This window comes from Hyalella azteca, unplaced genomic scaffold (assembly GCF_000764305.2).
Source record: "Hyalella azteca isolate HAZT.00-mixed unplaced genomic scaffold, Hazt_2.0.2 contig15264, whole genome shotgun sequence".
Classification (NCBI taxonomy): domain Eukaryota; kingdom Metazoa; phylum Arthropoda; class Malacostraca; order Amphipoda; family Hyalellidae; genus Hyalella; species Hyalella azteca.
Genome location: NW_025945121.1, coordinates 97,351 through 123,086, shown reverse-complemented (window position 1 = coordinate 123,086; position 25,736 = coordinate 97,351). Strand labels below are relative to the sequence as shown.

Sequence of the window (25,736 nt, the reverse complement as noted above, 5' to 3'; positions counted from 1 at the left end):
TATTAGCGTTAGGAAAAAATTATTCAGCTGAACACATCTGGAAATTATTCACCTGAAAACAGTGCATTCATATGAATAATTTACATTAATAAGCAATAATGCCTCATTTGAAGCCTGCATTTAATTAATATAGGTAATACTGAAGCTGAACTCTACTCTCCTTTACTGTTGGGTCCCACTACAGTCAGATTCAGCGCCGCAGGATCGAGCAGGAGGCACCGGAAGGAAAGATGACAGGATGTGGCAAAAGGAAGCATAACCGAGGCGTTCATGCGGTGCACAATTAAACGTATCCCCTTATCTGTCTGCATTTGCAGTCATTTAATCGTCCGACATGATAGTAGTCTAATGATCTCAAATCGTGACATATTTCTGCGAGCCTTTTTTTTAGAGGAGCTAATCAAATCCGATACAGTCGTCTTGCGAAGTACTTATTAAGTATCTTCAACCTTCAAAGAAACTACGACACTCGGAGTCTGAACCTCGTTCCGGGAAATGTGTTAGGTTGCGCGACACGAAACAAAATGCCCGGACATGACTCCTAACGAGATGTGAATCAGTAGTCGCTGGTTTTGAAGATTTGAGTATGTGAGGAAGTGCAAATCGACATCTCATCCTGTTTTGATGTGTTTTGTGGGCTCAATTTTATTTTATTTTATTTTTGAGTGGCTTCTCATGTGATTGTTTCATTTTAGGCCGTATTTACGATCGTATAGAATTTTGGCTCTCGGAGTTACGAAAACGTATACGCCTTTGCTAATTTACTTCGACCTCAAGAGTATGACTGCGCAATCCTTCAATACGTTATATATAGTGAAACTAGTAGAATTTTTCGCGCAAAGTAATAACAAAGCTCAAGAGATTTTTGGGTAATACGGAACTATCCTTTCTATTAGTGTAAAGAATGCTGCCATAAAAGAGCTTCTTGAGCAAACAGGAAAAGAGTTACGAAGAAGGCGATAGAAACTTACAAGGTGATGTGGAGAATGAGGGATTAGGTAGTTAGGGGAACGAGGATAGATAGAAAATATAATTTCAGCCAGGTTACGCAATAAAATTTGGTGTAAATTAAGTGCAGAGTAGACGGTAAAAGGATTGGGTTAGGAAGGGGTGCAAGGGAGCGAAGGGGGAGTTAATGAAAGAATTTCGTGTCAAGGGCATGTATATTAGTGCGAGTGACACGCTTCCTCGCTCTCCTGTCACATGACGTCACGCATCTAAATAATTGTTCACGTAACAACCAATGAAAAACGCTAAAAGCTCTCGTGTTTATAGCCTTGACTCGACGGTTTACATGTTTGAAATATTTACTCCTGAGATTCGCTGATCTACGGAGCGGAGGAGCGGACAAAGAGCAGCGATATCGCCAAACGCGACTTAGGCGCCAGCGATGACATTGGCTTACGATAGGGGCAACGATCAGACTTCTTAATAAATTTTGCATTTCTCCAATTGTTGCTGAACTTATATTGTTTAATTGTTGCTGAACTTATAAACCATGAGAAAATATTTTTTACAATTTACATCCAAATAATATCTCGAAAATTGTTCTAAACTGTCACGGTTAAAAATTTAGCGATTCAGATAAAATTAATGGATTATAATACAGTCAAAATTTAAAAATATACTTAAAAGTTATAGATTTACACGGGGCTCTATGAAATACCAAGTACCGTAATGAAAAGGGCAGTGAAAGTCACACTTTCTCATTATTGGTGTTGCACTTACTATATAGTCAGCAATTTTCAGCATAGCATTACGACTCAAAATTCATCTTCAATATTTAAGAATTAGGGGCCATTTTCATTTACCAACTAAATTCAATTAGGAAGCATGTTAGTATTAGACTAAAAATTGTTATGTTTACAAGGAGCGAGTGTTCGCACCAGCGCTGCACCCATGCAGCTATTAGAATTCTTTGAATTTCTATTCACGAACGCTTGTGCTTGCAGTGCTTTCGACATGCGCTTGCCATGCTATCGATATGAGCTTGCCATGCGATCGATATGCGCTTGCCATGCGATCGACATGAGCTTGAGATCGGCATGGTTCACAAGACGCATGGGCGCCCGGACGAGAAAGTGTGGAAGCTGTTAACAAGGAGCGGACACCGCCGCTTTCAACGAGCGAAAGTTCCTCTGCATCTAACTTGCTGGAGAGCCCGGGTTCAAGCTAGAGGTGTGAGTTGAAAATGCAGGTGTCTAGCATCTTTATTTGTAATTAATTATTTGCCCTCCGTAGTTATAGAAAAAGTATATGATGGAATAAGGCTGTATTCCACANAAGAAAAAACTAATTTAATCTGAAAATAGTAGCGAGGGCACGACAATTTAAAAGATTTCTAGGACAATTCACATGAACAAATTTGCACTCCTGGATTGTTTTGCATTTTGTTCACTCAATACATATACGTCGTCTCCAAAATGACTTGGTATTTTTTCGCCAAGCACAGCCGCTCTAAGCACATAAATGGCAAAAATGGGCCATTTATGCCATGGCCCATGGCAGAGCCATGGCAGGTCGCAATGGCGTTGATAATTGAGTAAGTTTGTTAGTAACTCAACCAATGAACTGGCCACATGACTTGCGTATGTATGTATACAATCATCGCTTTCATTATTGCGTATACGTTCCGCCACATGCCGAGTATGTGACCAGAAGATACCTTCAATACCTTTATCAGTTCAGGAAATGCCTGCTGATGCAAAAAGTTCATATTCATTACTAGCCACAGAAGATGACCACGACTGGATTCAACAAGGTCATCAAATTAATCGATTGAAGATAACCTGAGAACGTATAGAGTTATTTAACTTCAGCAACTAGACAATCGCCGAGGCAATTATTTCCGCTGTAATTTCCAGACAAACCACCATCGTTGTTATACGAATTCTCGTTAAAATCTAAAAATGACATGCGCTAGACTTCGCACCGCATTCAGGAGACGAAAAATTAGCGGCAATATGAGTTAATTACAAATAGAATGTTTGGGAACTAAGAATAAGTGACTGACATAAATGCGGTCAGTAGGTTTTAAAGCTCCATCCATCTATTAGATGGATGTTTCCACCGTAACGTAAGCTTCCATCTATACATTTATTACGGCAGTCGTTAACTTTCATTTGCCGTTTTGATCCCACGGAATGAAAATTGATATTTTTATGCCATTGCAGGTTCGTCATTGCTATTTGTCCCTGTTTTGATGCATGTGAGGATGTATCAAGTCCAGTGTGAGAAGAGAAAAAGACGCAAAAAGTGAGCAATTGGCGTCATGAATAGATTAAAAAGAAGTGTATATCATAAAGGTAAGCAAAAGAATAAAAACTCATTAAAAGTGTGAAATTTCCATTTACAGTGGCATTTATCAGTTAATGGGTTAATCACTTGAGGTTGAGCACTGAGCAGTTGTGGAGCGCAGGGTTGATGGCAATAAAGGACCTTGAACCCTGCCATGAGTGCGCGACTGTGCGCCGAGACACAACCGGACACATGAGCCGGACCGAACGCTGTACGAAGACACAACCGGACACATGAGCAGGACCGAACGCTGTACGAAGACACAACCGGACACATGAGCAGGACCGCACGCTGTACGAAGACACAACCGGACACATGAGCAGGACCGTACGCTGTACGAAGACACAACCGGACACATGAGCAGGACCGTACGCTGTACGAAGACACAACCGGACACATGANGGCCTGAACGAGTCACTGGCTTGAACGAGTCACTGGCTTGAACGAGTCACTGGCTTGAACGAGTCACTGGCTTGAACGAGTCACTGGCTTGAACGAGTCACTGGCTTGAACGAGTCACTGGCTTGAACGAGTCACTGGCTTGAACGAGTCACTGGCTTGAACGAGTCACTGGCTTGAACGAGTCACTGGCTTGAACGAGTCACTGGCTTGAACGAGTCACTGGCTTGAACGAGTCACTGGCTTGAACGAGTCACTGGCTTGAACGAGTCACTGGCTTGAACGAGTCACTGGCTTGAACGAGTCACTGGCTTGAACGAGTCACTGGCTTGAACGAGTCACTGGCTTGAACGAGTCACTGGCTTGAACGAGTCACTGGCTTGAACGAGTCACTGGCTTGAACGAGTCACTGGCTTGAACGAGTCACTGGCTTGAACGAGTCACTGGCTTGAACGAGTCACTGGCTTGAACGAGTCACTGGCTTGAACGAGTAACTGGCTTGAACGAGTCACTGGCCTGAACGAGTCATAAGTAAAGTAAACTCGACGCCAATAAATAAAAAGTCACAAGTTCAGGAATCGTACGCAAGTGAAATTAGTAAATGCTTCGAAATATTCATGGTCAGGATATATACTATAAAAAGAATATCTCTACTACCGAATATCTCGGCTAAAACATAGAATTAAATCTTTAATTAGAAAATAAGATATTCCGCGCGAGAAAATTTTGGCCCCATTTGTGTGTCCAACGTCAAGACGTTTGCACGTCTACTATATACGGGGGCCAAACGTATAATGTAACCCTGTAAAGCGTAACAAAGCTACGTGGAACACATGATCAAGAAAATTTCTGCAAATTAACTGCACATAATAAAGTGGAAACTAAGTTTGAAACACTTGCGCCAACACTCATAATCAACAATCAGGCGACGCATCTGAGAAACGTAAGACACATTTCAGGAAGCAAAGCCTTCATTGCTCACAAAATTTTGTCGAGTTCTAGTGCACGAAAAATTTGGCTCGGATAAAATTAAAATACTTTCAGCGCAGAAACTGGACTGTAACAAAACAATTTACAAGTTCCGGGTTAAAAAGTCGAACAGCATTGTTCTAAACACGCACTGCAAGCTAAAAAGTAACTGTATAGATTTCGTTCAATTGAAGGACGTATATAAGAACCACACTAGAAAATAGGCTGCACTTAAAGCACGTAGCTGGCAAACTGTGATAAAATTAAACATTGGAAGAACACGAATGTTTTTGAATTACATGCTGTGCCTGCGGTGATTCCTACAAATTAACCTCTACGTCCTAACATGAGTAACCGGAGCAATATTGTCACAAGCCTACTTCCAAATAGGATACGTTCTAATGAGCTCAACATGACTTGCACTGATGGTTGATGCCACGTACGACAACTTTAAAATGTTCTCTGTTGCGTACAAACATCCTCAGGTTGCTGCACTCAATAGTTTACGTATAATTTAAGTTGAAAGTTATGTTCCCGGAGAGTGACATACGGCGGTAGAAGGTTGAGTGGGCGCACGCACACTAAAGCTTAGTGGATTGATATGCATTGATTTTCTGGTCGCAAGTTTATCGTAACAGCAACGTCTTTCCCATGCCAAAACTTGACATCCAAACACTCACGATCGTACCATGATATCGCTATATTTTAGAAGGAGAAAAATACAGTGAATTCCTGAGATGGAATTTGTGTATTAATATAGGCCGATACCCACTCACGAGCACACCCCTTCACCCACTCACGAGCACACCCTGACACCCACTCACGAGCACACCCTGACACCCACTCACGAGCACACCCTGACACCCACTCACGAGCACACCCTGACACCCACTCACGAGCACACCCTGACACCCACTCACGAGCACACCCCTGACACCCACTCACGAGCACACCCTGACACCCACTTACGAGCACACCCCTTCACCCACTCACGAGCACACCCACTCAGGGAAGGTCACCACACGGCGTCCGGAAGTGACGACCCGTCGACGTCCTTAGCGGAGAAGCAACTTCCGCAGGATGAGGCACAGGCAATAATAGAGCACGCAGCAACTCGTAAAAACTGGCCACCTTCGCCTGTGGTTCCCAGGAAGATTCAATGACCCCATGCTTGGCCAACAGCGCAGCCATTACCGACAGGCCTGCTCGCTTCTTCAAGTTTTTTGCTGAACCACTTTTCTTAGAAGTATGATTAAATCTGAGAGACGAACAGCGCGTTTAAGGCAATGATATGTAGCAAAAGTTTATACATAGGAGCAAGAAATGCTGCTCTTAGTTCTGAAGGGCCCTTTATGTTATAAACGTTCAAGAAGAATGTACAGTATATGAGCAGGTGAATCAAGATTGAGTTTAACTTATATTGATTATTAAACTCATGGATACAACTATACAAAAGTTTGGTCTCAAGTTCAAGTTTAACTTCTGTTCCACATTAAACTCAAGAATAGAATTATAAAAAAAGTTTGATTCTTCAACATGGGAGCAACAATTTAAACGCAAACTGACATTAGCAACAATTTGGATGTAATTTTATAAGTCATGAGATAACTACTTGCAGAGCGTTGCAGTCACCGGCACACGGTTAATTCAGGCGGGGACTGCTTTCAAATTAAGAGATGATCAAGCACAATGCGACCGATATACAACTAGAATTTTATATATTTTCGTGATAGAAATATAAAGTACTACTACCCAACTATGAGGTCAATGTCTGAACATAGAGGATAAGTTTTATAGAAGCAATTAAATATACTCACAAATTCATGCATGGTCATCCGTACTAACGTTTCTAGCCTCTCGAAATAATAGAGTTGAAAATCTCTTAAATTTTACATTAGGCACTTGCAACAGAACACGGTAATGAGAACGGTTCAAAATAAAGTTGTTGTAAACTATGGCAGAAAATGATACAGCGGGGTCATTGAAGTTCTCAATTTTTGACATTAGCTATTTTCGGTAATAGGCACACCTATGAGTAGCAATCAAATTCTTGCAATTACAATGCAAATATTTTTCGCAGTTGTAATCATTAGGCATTTATAAATGTAATACGGTATTGGTTTCTAGTAAAAAAAGAAAGAAATTTTTACCAGAATTACTGAAGGTAATCGTCTAACCTACTTGTTTAGAGAATAGAATTGATGGCATCGATCGATGTAGCCTCACGAGCTCTAACGCTTCACCAGGCGCATGATGCCAGAACAGTATAAATAATTTTTTATCATTTACCCTCGTTATTAAAAGTGACAGCGGCGCATGTAACAGTTGACAGACAAGCCCCCACCAAGTGTCTGCAGACAAGCCCCCACCAAGTGTCTGCAGACAAGCCCCCTTCAAGTATCTGCAGACAAGCCCCCTTCAAGTGTCTGCAGACAAGCCCCCTCCAAGTGTCTGCAGACTCCCCCTCCAAGTGTCTGCAGACTCCCCCTCCAAGTGTCTGCAGACTCCCCCTCCAAGTGTCTGCAGCCTCCCCCTCCAAGTGTCAGCAGACAAGCCCCCTTCAACCCCCGCATGCACCCAAAACAAAAGGAACGGTCATTGAGGGCGTGGTGTTGTACGTGACAAACTAAAATCTTTCACTCCTGGGCCGCTGTCCAGGCGAACCTCTCACTGCATAGTGAAGTGATGTGTTATACGCTTTGGAGAATTACAAGTTGTATACTTAACACATTATAAAGACATTTTGCTGAGGGATATACTCACTTAATGCAGCTCATATAGGAAAATATTTCGTTTAGGCATAAACACATGGGCTGACGTTGCCTGGATATAAAATATTAATAGGAAAACAGTTAAGTAAAACTTATTCTTTTTGAAGTTCCAGACATTTTTTGCAAAATATACATGCAATGTGTATAGAAATTCAATATTAATCATATAGCATAATGCTATATAACCTCGAGCTCAGTCGGCATGAGGTGGTCACGCAATCAACGATTACTCCATTCGACTCCAATATTCTATGCGCGGTCGATATTCCGCCTCACGTCAGTTTCCCTAATGCATCCATTACTCAGACGGCAAATATATTGAGTATTGACGATCTGAGACCTGGCAAGACAATGAGAAGATCTTATCAGATGATGCAGGCTGCAGCGGCCCTGATTTGGTGGTGGCATCACCCTGGCGCAACCTCGTCATCGCAGTGAAGGAAGAAAGCTGATATCAAATTTGTGTTTATTGACAACCGGTCTTCTATAGATCGAATATAATGCTGAATACTTGTAAGTAATTTTATAAAAGATCAGAAAAATTCATCATAGAGGTGTGATAGAAAACACATTGGAAAAACAAAAAAACCACGCAAAAAAAATGAAAAAAAAAGAGACTCTGAAAAATATATATAAATTGAAACACGGTTACTGAGGCATGAATCAGAAGAACGAAACTTATAGCTTCGTGATCGGAAGTTTACTCAAAACTCAATAAGAACACGGAAACTAAACTTACGAACGCCATATTTATACTAAAGAATTCATTGTTCGCAACTATTTGAAAAAAATTAACAGACAAATTTGCAAGACATCCATTCGGGAATCTGACATATTGGAGCACGCCGACGTATCTTCCGAGTGTCTCATTGAAAGGGATAGCAAAAAAATTACCCTACTTTTAAAACCATTACTATTTCGTGATTTATGTGATATATGACAAACATGATAAAGTAATGATGGGACAAAATATTCTCAATTACAACATAGACAACAGGTCAAAGCACCGCCACGCTGGCATGGGACAGTCCGCGAATTTAAGATACACTGAATTCTCGACTGGAGGATAAAACACACTGGGTAAAATGACGCATCCTTGCATTTCCGGCCTCCTCGGCCTCTAGACTCTTTATGTGCCTCCGCTACCAACAACAATGGATGAACTTACTCTTAGGAATCCCAGAATAACAGCGCTTAATTCCTGTATTCGCCGATTGTTGTGCAAATCATCGAAGGTGCTCGCTATAGAGTTTGGGATGAATTTGACTACCGCATAGACAGATGTCACTCATGCGTGCACTTGCAGGTGGATATATTAAGAAATATATTGGATATATTAGTGGATATATTAAGCAGAAAATCTTTTAATTTTTCAGACAAGCCCCTTCCAATGGGGCTTGATTAATACTTGAGAATTAATACTTATATCTGTTAATTAGTGTTCAAAATTTAGACATGCCATATCAGAGGATTCGAGGATTTTTTATACACCCTGTATAATCTAATGAGCTGTGAACATTCTGTTTAGGTAAATTGAAAAATTTCCACATTGTTCTTAATCACTTTGTCCATTATTTCGATTCAAAATAATAAAAAATCTCATGCACCATCCAACATATCAAATCATTAAATACTTCTCAGCGCGCAGGCCTCTCGCTGGATTTACACCGCAACCCAGACTGGCGTGTATAAGAGACCAATAATTATAAGATAGGTATAGAGACCAATATTATCATTATAAGATATAGAGACCAATATTGTCATTATAATATCGCTGGCACTTCCTTGGGAACAACGCGACCACAAGCCTCCCTCTCGTGTGACTGCAATTAAAACTCAGAGTGACATTGAAGGCTTTAATGTCACATTTCGTAATGTATTGGACATATCATATGATAGTAACGTAGCTCGCAGGCCGAATCAATGTTCGTTTTTTCGTACTGATTAACTTATCCTCGTAGAGTCAAGGCCCTAGTGAAAATAGCATGTTTCATTCACTAGTATTGCAGTAAAAAGTATGTCTTATTCACATTTAACACGTGGTCATATTTATATTCAAGTTCGAAATCGAATGAAGAAATAGAAGCAATAGACTAATTCTCGCGTGACGTCCCCAAATGATCATAAACCTTAATAAACCTTAACATAAACATGTGAGTAACGGGCAATATTTTAGCATCAGCAGCGAGGTGAGGCCTCTGAGTCATCAGCGGCATTAATAATTGAAGGAAGCTGAGAGCCTCTGGTGATAGCGGCTCATATCCGGAGACACCCGCGCCCGCTGCCTGGTAGACGGAGACACCCGCGCCCCGCTGCCTGGTAGACGGAGACACCCGCGCTCCGCTGCCTGGTAGACGGAGACACCCGCGTCCCGCTGCCTGGTAGACGGAGACACCCGCGCCCCGCTGCCTGGTAGACGGAGACACCCGCGCCCCGCTGCCTGGTAGACGGAGACACCCGCGTCCCGCTGCCTGGTAGACGGAGACACCCGCGCCCTCCGCGCCCCGCTGCCTGGTAGACGGAGACACCCGCACCCCGCTGCCTGGTAGACGGAGACACCCGCGTCCCGCTGCCTGGTAGACGGAGACACCCGCGCCCGCTGCCTGGTAGACGGAGACACCCGCGCCCGCTGCCTGGTAGACGGAGACACCCGCGCCCCGCTGCCTGGTAGACGGAGACACCCGCGCCCCGCTGCCTGGTAGACGGAGACACCCGCGCCCCGCTGCCTGGTAGACGGAGACACCCGCGCTCCGCTGCCTGGTAGACGGAGACACCCGCGCCCCGCTGCCTGGTAGACTAGCAAGAACCATGTCGCCTACTAGCGCCCCCTAGGCACAGCACCAGCAACTTGCAGGCGTTCGGTTAGATTCTGCTGATTAATTGCGAAAGTATAAGTTTGGCCAACGTTGCTGATTAATACGGATTAATTGCGAAAGTATCCAGTTTGTATCCCTTATCCCTTTGCACACAAATTTAATCAATAGCAAAGGAGGAGCTTCAATTAGCGATCATCATGGAGATTGAGGCTAAGCAATAATCCATCGAGGAAAAATTCTAGAAGTTGAAACCGAATGCAGCCATTCAAACGATATATAATGGCAGTTTTAACGATCCCAACGGAATTAAGAAATTGAAGGCAATGAAAGTAAAAATAATATCACTTGATCGTGAAGAACATCGTTCACACATCTCCCATGGCATAGTCCATATTATGCACCTAACATGCCTCCTATCAAACATAGAAAGCGAAAGGAGCAGCGGCAGCTCTAGAACGCTGCCTAGTCGAAAGCAAACGTTCGCCGGCCGTGATAAATAAAAAGAGCAGTTAGAGTGTGCGCAAAAAAATGTCATCATAATAGAACACCCATGATGACTACATGACATTACGGGACTGGAGAACAGACTGAGCCAATCTCCGACATCGCTGTTGATTGCTCCCTAGAAATGTCAGCTATCTGCAACCCTCAATTTGATTAATTAACGTTGTAAATTGGTATTGGTGGCCACCAGTTGCCGGCACCTAAACTCCGGTGAGCCGTCGATGATTTCAAATTGCGACCAACAGCAAGCAGACACGACATCTGCTCGCCGGTGATACAAATTAATTACCTAGACATTTTTTGCCGTACACTGACAAGCTTGTTTTGTCCGCCTCTGAAGTTGAAGAATACCGTCATTAAATGGGGCACTGGATTACAACAAGACTCGCCTGCGTTCGGTTCGACCAAGAATTTTGTTAGTTGCTTTTTTTGCGCAAGCTTAAAAACTCATTACTTTTGTCAAGAACGATTACCTCGATCAAACGTACCGCAATTGCTAACAAAGGATCTGCTTCTGTTTCTTTGGCGCAGCAAGCAAACATCAACGTGATGAGTATGCTACAATTGCTACAAACTTGTTACTCTTATTATCTCTTTTCTTTAGAAGAGGACTGCCCTGGCCTGGAAGGCAGCCAACTATGACACCGAGGAGGTGTCAGCTTACAGGAGGTTCCACTCGAGAACGCCTCGCTAAACTAATCTTATATTAATCTTTATATCATTTGGTATACGTTCTTTTACTAAAAACTGGAGCCTGCAAGTGTGCGATCGCTGAGAATATTAAATTCTCAGAATAAGCAATGAAAATTAATGTACTTGTAGAACAAAAAGTAACTGACGAGGGGCTGCCGCAGAGGTAATGACAATAACCAAACAAAATTACCAATTAACAAAAGTTAATTTAACAATTAATTACCTCGCTGAAAACTCAAACTTCATGGGATATCAAATGGAATCGGACAAAAATACCTAAAGAATGGAACGGTTCGAAGAATCGAAGTTACATTCACCAGAGCAACAAAGGCTGTACTTAGACTGTACGAGTTTTTCCATTTCATGATCGAGTCTTTCAAACAAAGCAAATAGAGTTTTGCTCTCACCAAATTATTCGACAAAGACAAGCACAAAAAGAGAACACTGCTGTGCCATACAGGAACTCATCATGAGTACTAATAATTAATAATTACGGCGGCCAAGAGCTAAAGAAACAGAACGTCTGCCAAAGTGGAAGCAGGTGCCTTCTACTGGCACGCCATTATATATTACTACACAAATAAGTTCATAGAGTAAATTACAATGCATTGCACGTGTATCACAACAGCGAAATAAGCTAGATTACAAGATAAATTACAGTCAGATTCTTGACGTCCTTAATAACTTGGTAGTTACTACAGCTTTAAAAATATAAGGAAGTAGAACAACATTAAACTGTTTGAAGCATTAATCCGACTCCCGCAATATCACAAGAAGCAACGCCATCGTCAAGCGCCTCAGCAGCAGAAGCATGGTTGAATTAATACATGTATTAATTCAACCATGAGCAGAAGTCTGTCAAAGCAGGAACGCGCGGCATGTCGTTCCAGCGCCGCGTTTCTAGTCTCGGGTTTCAACACAGACACCCAGCGGGTGACTGGCTCGAGAGAGCGCACGAATTGCATAAATATTTGCAACTAACTTGACACAAGTCAAAGAAATCTCATTATGTGCGACACAAATGAACAGAGATTATTATGAAACAAACACATGATGACTTCTCCAGATATCTGCAGTCAGATGAAAGCGATAGTGATTTGTAGTTACGTAGTCGGAAGAACTTGTTACACCTCTCGAGTAGCCAATGAGGCCGTCAATCCTATAGACAGAAGACAAACTATGACAACTGTAATCACAAGAATAAGGTTCTAGTTCTTTACATAAGATGTTATGTGGAACAACTGATGCAAACATACACAAAGTCAAATTATTCATAAGCGGCTTGGTCGCAATTAACTTCGCTCCGGTGCTTCTCACATTGCAGTGCACACCATTTCAAAGATTTGAATAGATCGCCTGGTCGTTCTTGAGGTTTATTGAACAAAAACACAGACAAAAACACATGGTTGCAGCATCCGGCAGTTATTGCAATCTGAAATTCGTTCGAGACTTCCACGAGATAGCATTTATGAATTAAAAGAAGCAAGTTTGAACAATGGAAGTGACTTTAAAAGAACGTGGTCATCGTCCATTCCAGTCGGACGTATCAGCTTCGATCGTTTCTCCACACCTCGCAAAAATGAGAGAGAGTGTGATCTCGTGAGCAACAAAAACTTATCTTCCTCTACCCTACTCCAGTAAGACCACTAGTTATTTTTAGTTTTAATTCACTAACTTACATCCCTTTCCGAGAAAGCAACAGGCATCGAATCTCTATACAATCTTAAATGTGTACCCTAGGTTCCGAAGCCTGGGCTTGCCGCTGCGTTCGTACTTGGCTGCTGACCTTTGCCCGTTGTGGCAAGGGGCATCGAAGTCGAGCGACCTTCAAATATGACGGTGGACTACAAGTAGAAGGGTCGACACCTGGCAGTGGGTCAGGCTGGCTTGATGTAATTTGTCTTACACTAGGTGAGAGGGCAGTTAATTCGAGAGGCAGATCAAAGGCAACACTTCATTTCTTCTCCCCCTAATATAAGTTCTATAGACACGCCTCCTGTATTACCGACTTGCAACAAATCCACCTGAGCATCCAAACGTTTTCTTAGCGTTTCACTGTTTGTGAAAGCCCTGACGTTCACCGACAACAGCTGCGTGTGTTCGAAACCTATTTATATTAATGTTAAATTATAATTAGATGTCTCTCATTTGACGTATTGCTAGAAAACTTACATGCAAGGCGTATATCTAGTTTTTGGAAGGCAAGAGCAGATTCATTCTAACTCAGCAGAACGAGACAATGCCCAACAAATATTTTTTGAACGATTTTCTGAGAAACATAAAAAGGAATGTATTTTTGCTAATGCAGAATGCACATAAGAATCTGCAAAGATTGAAACCATTCAAAGTTTGAATACCCAATGGTAAATTTTTCCACCTTGTGAATAAAACAAAGTTCCTACCTTTCACTGTACTGAACACCCATACAGGCACGTTCCTTTTCATTTGAAAGTGCAGGGGGTGAAAGAATACTTTGAATTGTAAGCACATCACGTCAAACACACGCGCTTTGTAGCCACGACAATTTCTTCGTTGAGAAGGCTTCTCTTTGTGTCCGTATGAAGGGTTTGACAGCACAAAGGCGGGGTGTTGCCCAATGCAATTTCACAAGTTTAATGAGCAAACAGAGCGGGCATAACCGCTCTGGTGGTCAGGGAGCCACAAAGAGAGCCAACCCTCGGACTAGCGATGTACGTAATCGCGCTCCGCAACACCCAAGAAATTATGTTACGTGTCTCGGCTGTCATCACAAAAACGGCCGCTGCTGCTCGGCACCAAGCGAACCTTGTACAACATAATCGCCCCAGTAATTGAAATCATTCGAAAGGAAATATTAGCGTCGAGGGCGCATGTGTTTCCTTTCAAACAATCAATGTTTTTTTTTATCAGTGTCGCCGAACATTCGATGAAACTGGTGTTAGGAGCTGCTCAATTTTGTTGACTAAAAGCATTAAAAATTTAGTTCAGGATTATATGAAACGAGGTCATTGGTTTGCAGGTTAACAATTAACACACGCTGCGTGAATACTACGGCAGAAAAAAATAATATGTGAAAGAAAAACACAAAAAGTACGTTTGTCAACTAAATGCCTCCCCAAACAATAAATGTATTTAATACAATTTAAATCTAAAAGTTTAGTAACGAGACGTATCGTCAGTGGACGAAGGGTTGAGCAATTACTGCAAGATTGGAAAGTATTCATCCAACGGAAGCAAGGAATAAAATTATCAATCCTGATTCTGAAAAATCTCGCATGTTATCAGGCACATGAGAGATCGAAAAGTAAAATTTCAAGAAACATTTAAAATCTAGATCCCTCTTTCGGTTAGTTCGTTTCTTTTACGATCGCCAGACAGGGATCGCCATATTAGAGCTCTCACTCTTGATTCTGTTGACTTCAAATTGCCATGAAGCAGAAACCGTCGCAGAAAGTTCGGTACACAAGAGGGCGGGACGTGAAGGGACCAACGCTGCTTCTGTGCATGCATACATATACCCTGCCCGGCCAGACGCTTGTATTTAAGGGACACTGCGATCAGCTCCAACAAAACTCGTTCGAGGTGCTGCTACGGAGTAGACAACAAGTAACTTCTACTTGTTACTTGTGTTACTTGTGGCTCCAGGCCACAAGTAACTTTTAAAAAGCTTACGTGTCATTAATATATGACATAGATTTTCAAGATGCAATATCACATGGCACCCACAAATAAAAATGGAGCCTTTTAAAATAATCACATGTGGACATGAAGAAATAAGTTTATAAAAGAAATCAAACTTCATGGCGAGGAAATTAGAAAAGAGAAATTTAAAACGTGTCTTGGATTGCATTAAGAGTATCTAGATTGTATGTTCTTAGAGTGATCAAGGAAGCGACTTATGCGGAGCTTTTTTCACTTGAAATTGGATGGCAAACTTCCAAAATGCAGTCACGGTAGTAAGTCACTACAAGTTTTTATAAATAATTAAAATTGCTGCACAATAAGAAATTATTCTTTTCGAGATAGGGCTAACACCAGGGCTGTCATCCTAAGAACTGAGGATGTCATTACAGAGATATGGCCCGGAGGTCTAATGAATGGGAGCAAAGCTAAGCGTCGTACACCGACAGGCAGCAGGAATACAAGAGCTGTCATCAGCTGGCATTACCTTATCAGAGAACTGTATGAAGAGAGCAAAGCTAAGCGCCGTACAACAACAGGCAGCAGGAATACAAGAGCTGTCATCAGCTGGCATTACCTTATCAGAGAACTGTATGAAGACGGCGCAGAGCGACGAGAGATGCAGACCGAGACACGGTGCCCGTTATGGCAGATACGAAACACTGGTCCGTGATTCAGACAAGAGGTATGCAGAAGTATTCCAGCAAGCTTTCGTAAAATAAAATACTCACAGAAAAAAAAAACTTTAAAAAGGTATTTGAAGACATTCTATATAAGTGATAGAAGTCTCTGCTGATTTAGATTTTTAACTAAATAATCTTTTGTGAATTGATTGGACAAAATACCTAGCACGACTTTCAGACGCCATCCATCGCAGCTGAGAGATTGCAGAAGATCGATACCAGATGCAAATAAGCTAAGATAATTGTGCAGAAACTTCAATATCGATAACCATGAGTAAGGTTACGTTGCTTATACAGGAAAGATGTAACGTGTAGCAGATAAGAGGAAGTCTCATGCAAGAACACGTGTCATGTGCGCGATGAGATGCAAGCCAGCAAGGCGCTGCGCTGGAGGGGATCAGGAGATAACCATAACGTCGAGTCAACCGTGGTTCCTGGCCCTATCATTTATGGCAGGATATTCTCAGCTTGCAAATCTGATTCCACTCTTTCTCTTCACGCAATTTGTGATATTCAAAAGAGTGAAGCGTGTAAGAAATAAAATAATTTAGAACGTGGGGGAAGTGGGACACATTGGGACGCGTCAATTATTTTATATTTTAAATTATATTATTTAACAACAATATAAGACAGTATTATCACACTAGTAAGTGCGTTGATTGACGTGGCAGAGAGACGTGCTGCCCTGTCCTGCATTCTTCAGTGAGCAATATTTTGTTTTAAGGTAAGCCAACTTCATATTTTTCATCATGTATATTAAATGAAGTAAGAGGGCATATTTTGTGAACTAAAGCTTTACTGTGTGATTAATTATTAGATAATGTGTTCAAAATTGACGAATTAAGATTAACAGTAACTTGGTTCATCAATATTAAAATGGTAACCGAATGGTTCTAAAATTTTTTGGGGCTCACTGGGACAGTATCCACGTCCTGGGAGCTCCCAAATCTACAACGCAGGACCTTCCATAGGAGGATGAAACTCATCGTTCCCCGCCAAATATTCAGTGAACGAGCTACCAGGCTGTTCGTCATCTTCATCATAATAATATTTGCGTATATTACATTATCAATTAGAAGCAATAGATGAAAAATTACTGTTAGGAAAAATTCTAAAAATCTGTCTAATCAATGCAGAGAAAAGCAAAGCCTTATGAGTACCTACATTCTTGTAGAATTTGCTTTCACTAAGCCGAAAATACATTATTTGGGCTTGATAACAAAGCCAAAAGACTAAAATGACGAAAATGAAGTATGTCACTTGGGTCGTAGAGAAAAATCGGAACATTTCGTATTTCCTGATGCTGCAGATCTTGTATCAATCTGTTTGGGATTACATATTGAAATCATTCTTAGTAACCCTAATAAATGCGTAACAACAAAAAGATGAAACGCAAACCTGAAATTTGACAATAATTTTGATATTACCTCCTTAGAGGTGAAGTGTCCCAAAGTACCCCACGGACTGTCCCCCAATGTCCGGACCCGTCGTACTCTGGGACATTTTATTTATTTTGCATTTTTAGTTTTTTACTACTAAAATTCTAGTCCATGGAACAGTTGTAATCTTTTTTTAGGTACTTAACAATGTAACCAAGGATGTTATGCTTAGTTTTAACAAGCATTTCGTATTTTAAAAAGGACATTTATCGTGTTATTTTCGGTTTACATTTTTTTGTCCCATTTCATCATACCTCAATCAAATTTGCCGCTTTTAAATAAAGGTTGCAGTCTAGAAGTCTCAAAAGTTACCATTAGTTAGAACACAGAAGCTCCGAGCAGCTTCGTATATTCAAGGAACCGGTTTTCTCAGCCGACCTCCTATATCCTTCTATATATCCTATATAGACGAATGAATTAGGCAATCAATCAGGCCTGAAGCTCATGTGGATTTTTCTGTCTTAGTAGAACTGAAGCTGAAGCAAATAAGAACTTTTGTATTTAAATAAATTGTAGGGCTGCAAGAAAAATGAATTACGATGAAACTGTAATATTTCTGTTTCGTTTTTAGTTTTTGGTTAGCCATGAAGGGCAGTTTCTTGTCTATGATTGGTGGATTTTGCATGAAAGGCCGTCAATGATTGGCTGATGAACTTACGATCTCTTAACTTTTTTTGAAAGTATAGGCCCAGATTCGTATATTCAAGGAACCGGTTTTCTCAGCCGACCTCCTATATCCTTCTATATATCCTATATAGACGAAGGAATTAGGCAATCAATCAAGCCTGAAGCTGTGGATTTTACTGTCTTACTAGAACTGAAACTGAAGCAAATAAGAACTTTTGTAATTAAATAAATTGTAGGGCTGCAAGAAAAATGAATTACGATGAAACTGTAATATTTCTGTTTCGTTTTTAGTTTTTGGTTAGCCATGAAGGGCAGTCTACATCTGAGCACATACACTTAGCAGAACTACACAAACTACATACAATCTGCGTGTCATAAAAGAAATGACAGTATTTTGGGCGACATGCAAGAGCGGTTGGGCACATTTCTTAAATTCCAGAATTTATGAGTATTTTGCGTCATTGCAACGAGCAAAATTTGAACGGACAGTCCCCAACTAGTAATACTTCAAACTATATTACCATACTACTCGTATTAAAAGCAAGTGGCCTCAGATGTTGGAATCAGCCAAATATTTTTAAGTAAAATTGGTAAAAAAGTTGATAATTGCAAAGAAACAAATGATGTGGCGAAACGTCCATGGCAACAGTCAGTCATGGCCGAAGTTTCTTTCCTAAATTGCACGGCCTGAATAATGTGCAGGTTGTGCAGCATTACTGGCCTCCTCATCATTTACGGAGGTTCGAGAATATTTGTGGCTTGTTTTACTCGCGTAATTGTGAAGTTACTTTACTTATTTTTCATTGTTTAACGATGATCTACACTCTACAGCAACACATAATGAAGCAAGTTCTTTAGCACAGAGCTCACATATTTAAATGACATATAAATCAGCATTTTTTCATCATGCACATCACTGATGAAGAGCTCGTGTCACAAGTACTTAGTACAGAGCAGAGCTTAACGGTAGCCAAGTTCTCCGATTCGTCACAGTATATACAATCTTTGTTATCATCTTTTGTTTGATTCGCTTCTATATAACTGAAGCGAATGCGACGGCAATTAAACGAAGCCACGTTGTAGAACAACACATCGGGGTTGTGCAACAGGTAAAGAATTAAATAACTTAAAATTTCAAAAATAGAGAAGCGTTGATGAAATATCATCCCATCAGAAAGTTGTCGCTAAATAATTTTAAATTTGAAGATACATATAAGTTGATGAAATATCATGCCATCAGAAAGTCGTTGTCGCAACTGGCCGCTGAGCAGGGAAGCTGTAGGACGTGGGAACACCGTAGCCGCTGCGGTGCGCCGCGAATTGCACCAGTGAAAGTGACGCGTACTCCGGCGCTTTGTTTCAGCCTAAATTTCAGTCCGTCAAATTTTGTACACTTCCTGTGTTATTATTTAAATAGTTGTATGCATTTTGATGCATGATTTAAACACCGCGTTTGTTGAAAAATTCAGTATGTATATTTAATCATTGGCGTCGTAAACAGCGCTCAATTTCATTAACCTTCTACAGCCTGACATGAGTAACCGGAGCAATATTTTCACAAGCCTACTTCCCAAAAAAAAAAAAATACGTTCTAGTGAGCGCAAAATGACTTGCACTGATGGTTGCCGCCACGTACGGAAACTTTAAAATGTTCTCTGTTGCGAATAAAGTCCTCATTTGGCTACTATTATACTGTACGTGTAATTTTAGTTGAAAGTTATGTTCCCGGAAGGTGACATACGGCGATAGAGGGTTAATGCTGATCTATTATGGAAAATCAATCTAATAAAACATCGTTTATCGACCACTTGCACTTGATGTCATGTGCAGGGTATGGACACAATTATATGTTCCAGCACGTTTGTCTCGCAATTAATATGTAGATAATTCAAAGCTACTGGAATAAAAACGGCGAATAGTCGTGCAGAAACGCCATGAATGTGAGGCCGGGCCATGCAACCCCCCGCAAGCTCACGAAGAGCCTCGCCTGAGGCCGTCATCGTCTAGAGTGAGTCTTCACACTCGCGCTCCTGCAGCTCAGTGAAGACTTGTAAAGACAAGTGAATCTCCAGGCACATTTACGAGGGTTAGATAGTGAATAAAACTAATTTGACTTGAAATTATATAAGGCTTTATTCGGCAAGTTAGGAAACATTTCACGTGACCCATTTTTATTCTGATGATTACGAGTAATAAAGGAAGGCGATAATTGCTTCGAGGTGAAGAAGCCGTCATTGAGGCCGGGGGGAAATATCAAACTTTCACCGAACGCTGGACAACAGCGCAGGTCGAAGAGGAAAGTCGACCTCCACGAAATTGGTGAGCAGCAGTCTGCACCCCATGGACGGTGGTGAGCAGCAGTCTGCACCACATGGACGGTGGTGAGCAGCAGTCTGCACCATGGACGGTGGTGAGCCGCAAACAATCGATGTAGTCAAGATGGGGGAAAAGAAATTGAAAATACCAACGAAGTCTTATCAGATTAAGGCAAAATAAGGCTCACGATTCTTTCGGTAATTTGATGAAACTATAAATGCAGGAGCATTCTAGTCTATACTCTTCTTTGCTCGGTATATTTTTCAACTTAAATTTAAATATTCAGGACACAAAATCTATCAATGTATCGTCGGAAATATCCTTCGAATGCATTAGCCTTTGCATATAAAAACAATCTGACATTAAAAGGGCACAGCTGAGCTGCGAGCTCGCAATGAACGTTGCGTAATCAGCGCATGTAACGGGAACTCTTCTATTTATGTTTGCGTCTTGAGTCAACAAAGAGACTGCAAGAGTGTGAACAATTCAACGCGATCATCGAAAGTTGCACATGATAAATAATCAAGAATTGTGAGACGTTGCAATGCTATATGTATAGTGAGAGCGCGCGTGCCAAAATTGTGAATATAATCATATAATCACTATGTCTTCTGTATTGCAACCATTTAATCAGGTCCAGTTCGCTCGTAGATAGTGCGCATGCAATAGGCTTGACGGTTGGTGCATCTTAAATATCATTCGAAACGAGCAAATTTTGAAAAAGTGCAACTTACAAATCTCTTATTTGTGAGCGACACTGATGCGCTCCCCAGCTGTAAAGAGGAAGAGTTCGAGGTGCATGTCCCACTGATGCTCTCCCCAGCTGTAAAGAGGAAGAGTTCGAGGTGCATGTCCTACTGATGCGCTCCCCAGCTGTAAAGAGGAAGAGTTCGAGGTGCACGGACGCAACACGCCCATTTATGCGCAGGACTAAGATGGGCGCTCACGTCACGCCCCGCCGTCGTGCGCAGCTTTCGAAAGCGAAGCAAGAGCGCCAAAACTGAACAGGAAACCTCTGGGTTCTTTAGCCTGCAGCGCGCTAGGCACATCAATCTTATTTGGGTTCAGATACAACTATGAGAAAGTGACAATCTATTATCTTGAATATCTTAGTGGTTTTGGGCTTCCCATCAGTATGATATTGACATATGACGATGCTATGGGCATTGACATAAAAACGCTATAGTTTGAAAATATGGTATGTATAAAAGAATGCGAATCACGCTTTTTTTACACTGAAAGGAAGTTATTAATAAGGAACTAGATTTGATTTATGCAAATATGCAAATTTAAATAGATGAGTACCTTTGAGAACCCAATAGATGTACTCACGTCTCACAAGTACAACAGATGTACTCACGTCTCACAAGTACAATGTGCCTATCTTGTTATGGGAGGCCAAGAGCCGCGTGGTGGCAGCGATGAGGGCAGGAGCGTCTCTGCCGTGGCGGTACACGCCAGGCTCCAGACGAAGTCTCCTCTCGATCTCCACGATGGCCCGCGCGGCACCGCCGTCCACGACGTCTGGGGGGTTGTGGCAGACGGGACTACAGCGACTGTCCCACACGAGGTTCGTCAGGCTCGTGGGGCGTGTCAGTCGCCGGCATTTCTTCTCAGGTAATCGCGCCTTCATGGCCGCAGACCCGCTAGAATCTGCTGAATTCTTGCCGCATGAAGTACTTGAATCCAGAGTGTCGAGATCCATCGCGAGATTAGTTAAAGACTTATAGCGCAGTTTGAATAATGAAGATGGAGATGTACTGACCGTCGGGGGCATACCGTCGCACAAACTCTCCTTCACCGGAGAGCAAGATTTTTGTCGGAACATATGAGACTTGTTGGACTTCTGTTGGCTAGCTTTAATGAACAGTTTGGAGCAATTTTTATTGGAAGGAACAGAAATAGAAGGCGTCATTTGATGCTGCAATGGGTGGTGCTGTAGATGGGAAACTATGTTATTCTTTTCGTCGCTCTTCCTGGTTCGTTTTTCTACTCTTCTTTCGGCTTTTTCGAGAGCGGCTGAAATTAGCGCCGGATGAATGGAAGGCGAGAGTTTCTCTGAAGAACGAAAGTCTCGTCTTGAAGGAATTGTTTCTATGGGAGGGGGAGCGGGACGAGCTTCCGTAAGAACGCTTCTTTTAAGCTGAGGATCATCTTTGTTAGCAAAGGGGGAGCGGATGTGTTTTGGCAAGGGAGCGAAACCTCGAACGTAGTCATAAATTTGGTCTATCTCGTCGTAGTCATCCTTAGGGAGAGCTCCATTCATTTTGATATCGTCGGATTTATTCTCGTGAAAGGCTTTAAGCTGGACAGGGGTGGCAGGCGTGCTTTTGGATCGCAATGCTCGGCTGCTATTGCAGTGTAAATATTTACGAGGCTTGACGATATCAGCGTTGCAAAACCTTGGGTCTCTTGAACCTGAATTATATTTACCGCCTCTCATGGAAACATCGTATACTAAAATTCTGTCTGATATCTCCTGTAATAAATTATTTGCCTTTTCACATATTCTATAGAATTCTTTTGTCTTTTCTACTTGCTCGGCGTTCTTGACCTGAGTGAGCTTGAGAGGAGCCGAGGGAGGTAGGATGGTCATCGGAGCGTCTTTTCCAAGAGGAAGAGCAGCCAGAGCTTCTTCAGTGAAAGTTCCGAATAGTCGTAGTTCAGGATGGAACTGCGATGCTGTTTTAATTCCAAGAGGCAGTCGACCGTTGATTAGGCGTACCATCAACGGTAGTCGTTTGTTGAGCAAGTTTCTAATGCTATGCACCCCACTGATGTTGTCTTCCTTAGCGATCGCTGAAAACTTTCCTTTGGCATCGTACGGAAGGTATATATTTTGACCCGCTTCATCGAAACAACGAAGGTACTTGAGCTGAGGTTTTCCAGATTTCGTGTTCACCACGTCACCAACAAGCACCAAAGTTTCACCCGCTTGAACCGACCGCGATTTTTCCGTTATGAAGTCCACGTCATCGGAGCGAGACACGTAAGCCTTGACTGTCTCCCTTACCAGGCATGAGTCAGGGAACCTTTTGGCGAGCTCAGCAACGCTCTCGATGCACTTCACAGCACGTCCATCTTCGCTGAGTATCTCGAAATATCCATCAAAGGTGTCCGGTATGGCAAGCTTTGGACCAACAGGCACCACCCGGCGACCTTCCTTGAATTTGACGGATTGCGCGGCCACTCTGACATTCTTACCTGCAGATGATAGGAGTAAGGTAGAGGATAAACTTGGATTGGCCAAGCTAGGTACTCCTACGGACAAGTATTGTCCCTTGATGACCTTAGCAAGCTGAGGCAAGTGACCTCTGTTAACGACTTCTTTGACGTACGATCCATCATCCCGCCACGTCACGGCACCAACAACCGCAGCTACGTCGCTGGAACTCATCGCTGCCAGGACGAGATCATCAACGACTCTTCAGGACACTCGAGGCGTTAACTGTAGAATTGTTAATTTCATGGGAGATTCTTGCGGAGTCCGAAGACGTGACGCTGGGCGACAGGCTATTGGTCTGCTCGGTCCTCAACGTTATCTGCGTTAAGTTTGAACAGAAACAGCTTCTGTAATTTGGTATCTTTATCAACTAATTTGCCGACACTTGATTATGTTTTCTTTGTAATTGCAAATAAATGTTCAACCGTGAGTTCAGGACAGGAAATTTCACGGCGATTGCAGCAATCACTCCCACATTGCAGATCATTTATTGCCCAGGAAACCAAAGCTGTGCAGTTCCTTTCTAAATCATTGGAGCATCACAGCGCGAGGAGTAGACTGAAGCTTTTCACGCTGCGGCTCAGCAGGTATGCAGCGTCGCCGCCCCACAGCCTGCAACACAGAAATGAATCATGAAACATGGTAAGCTGAAACTGAAGATAAAAGTAACAGAAGTTTCAACAATACGAATTGAAAATATACATCCAAGCACAAGAATATTGACAACTGGGCCTATTACAAGCAAGTGATAAGTGAGATCTGCTCAAGAAAATATCTCAAAGCTTTGTCATTAAATGGCTTTGGCTGCACTGGTTATATTGAAAGGACGATAAACGCAAGACAATTTACCCACGCAAGACGTGAAAGAACAAATAAGTAGAAGTGTTGGCTAGAGCGATGTTCACCAATTAAATATAATGCTAACTTTGTATCACAGTAATGACTGTCGATCGAACAGATCGGTGTAAACAGGCAAGCTACGCAGGGTAAGATCGGAGTAAGATGTAGATTGCGCAGGGTAAGATATGATGATGANCTCCCAATGAGCGTCTCACCATACCTCCCAATGAGCGTCTCACCATACCTCCCATGCAATGATCGTCTCACCATACCTCCCAATGAGCGTCTCACCATACCTCCCAATGAGCATCCACCATACCTCCCCCTTCGTGTCAACTCACGAAGGATAAGGATAACCTTAAGGACCTCCATAAGGACCTAAGGACCTCACCATACAGCAATAAGGATAACAGTTCCACCTCCAACATAGTCCGCCACTAGCTGACTTCAAATCTGCATCCCGGGAGTAGGCAACGGGCTGGTCTCGCTGAGGTGACAAGGCTCATTATCTTGCTTGAATGTCGGTACGTCAAAAAATGGCATATTTTTATTTGCCCCTTAAATAAACAAAGCAAATCTCCATGGCTGAAATGTATAAAAATTTTAATTATTCCACGCTTAATATTGTCTGTATTAATTATAGACAGAAAAATGCAAATTCACGATGAAGACGAGACATTTCTTTAGCATCGAAACGCTGCTACGCGGATTTTTTTATTTGTACAAAGTTTAAATTTAATTGTTTTCGCATAGCATTCACAACACAGCAAAGACAAAAATGTCATTAAAAAATTGTAATATATAGGCATATAAATGTTACCCTAATTTTGGACTAGTTCTTCTCTAAAAAAATATAACTCAGTACTCACTGCAGTGAGTAACAGAGAGCGCATTTTCTCGTCGACGAAAACGTGAAGTCAGGGACGGACAGACAGACAAACGGACGGACAGACGGACATGGCGAGCACAATAGTGCCTTTTTTCCATAAATGAGAAAATGCGCTAAAAATGGAAAATGGTAAATCCCGATTTTCTTCTAATGCAGGACTTCTTCAAAATTCTTTTGAAGTGTGTAGCTGCCAATCTAATCTAAAAATTAATTTAATAAATAAAAACTATATTAATTCTAATGAATGTAGCAATGTCAAAAAATTGATTCGAGCGTAGGATTCTTATATTTCACTACGAGGAACCAGTTATACCGAGAACAAAATACAAAGGGGACCATCAGTTAAGATAAATTTTTTGCCTATTAGAGGGTAGAGGTAGTAAATATGGTTGCTTAGGAAGTTAGAGGATAGAGATTTTTAGTTTGGATATTTAGTAATTTAAAGGATAGAAGTTATTTATATGGATGTTTAGAAAATTAGAGGATAGATGTAGCTAAAATGGTTGTCTAGCAATTTAAAGGAAGAAGGTAGTTAATATTGATACTTATTTGATTAGAAGAAAGTTAGAAGAAATTACAGAAGGAACTCTATATACTGGTATGGTGAAAT

The 25,736-nt window shown here is 41.7% G+C and overlaps 1 protein-coding gene across 1 annotated transcript in view; it reads right to left on the bottom strand.

Moving 5' to 3' along the window:
- LOC108677066 overlaps window positions 1-25,736 on the bottom strand; it is a 73,934-nt gene that overhangs the window by 9,609 nt on the left and 38,589 nt on the right. The window contains exon 2 of the mRNA XM_018165217.2: window positions 21,535-24,009. Within this exon, the coding sequence (XP_018020706.1) occupies window positions 21,538-23,571 (2,034 nt within the window). The 5' untranslated portion in view covers window positions 23,572-24,009 and the 3' untranslated portion in view covers window positions 21,535-21,537. The remainder of the gene's footprint in view (window positions 1-21,534; window positions 24,010-25,736) is intronic.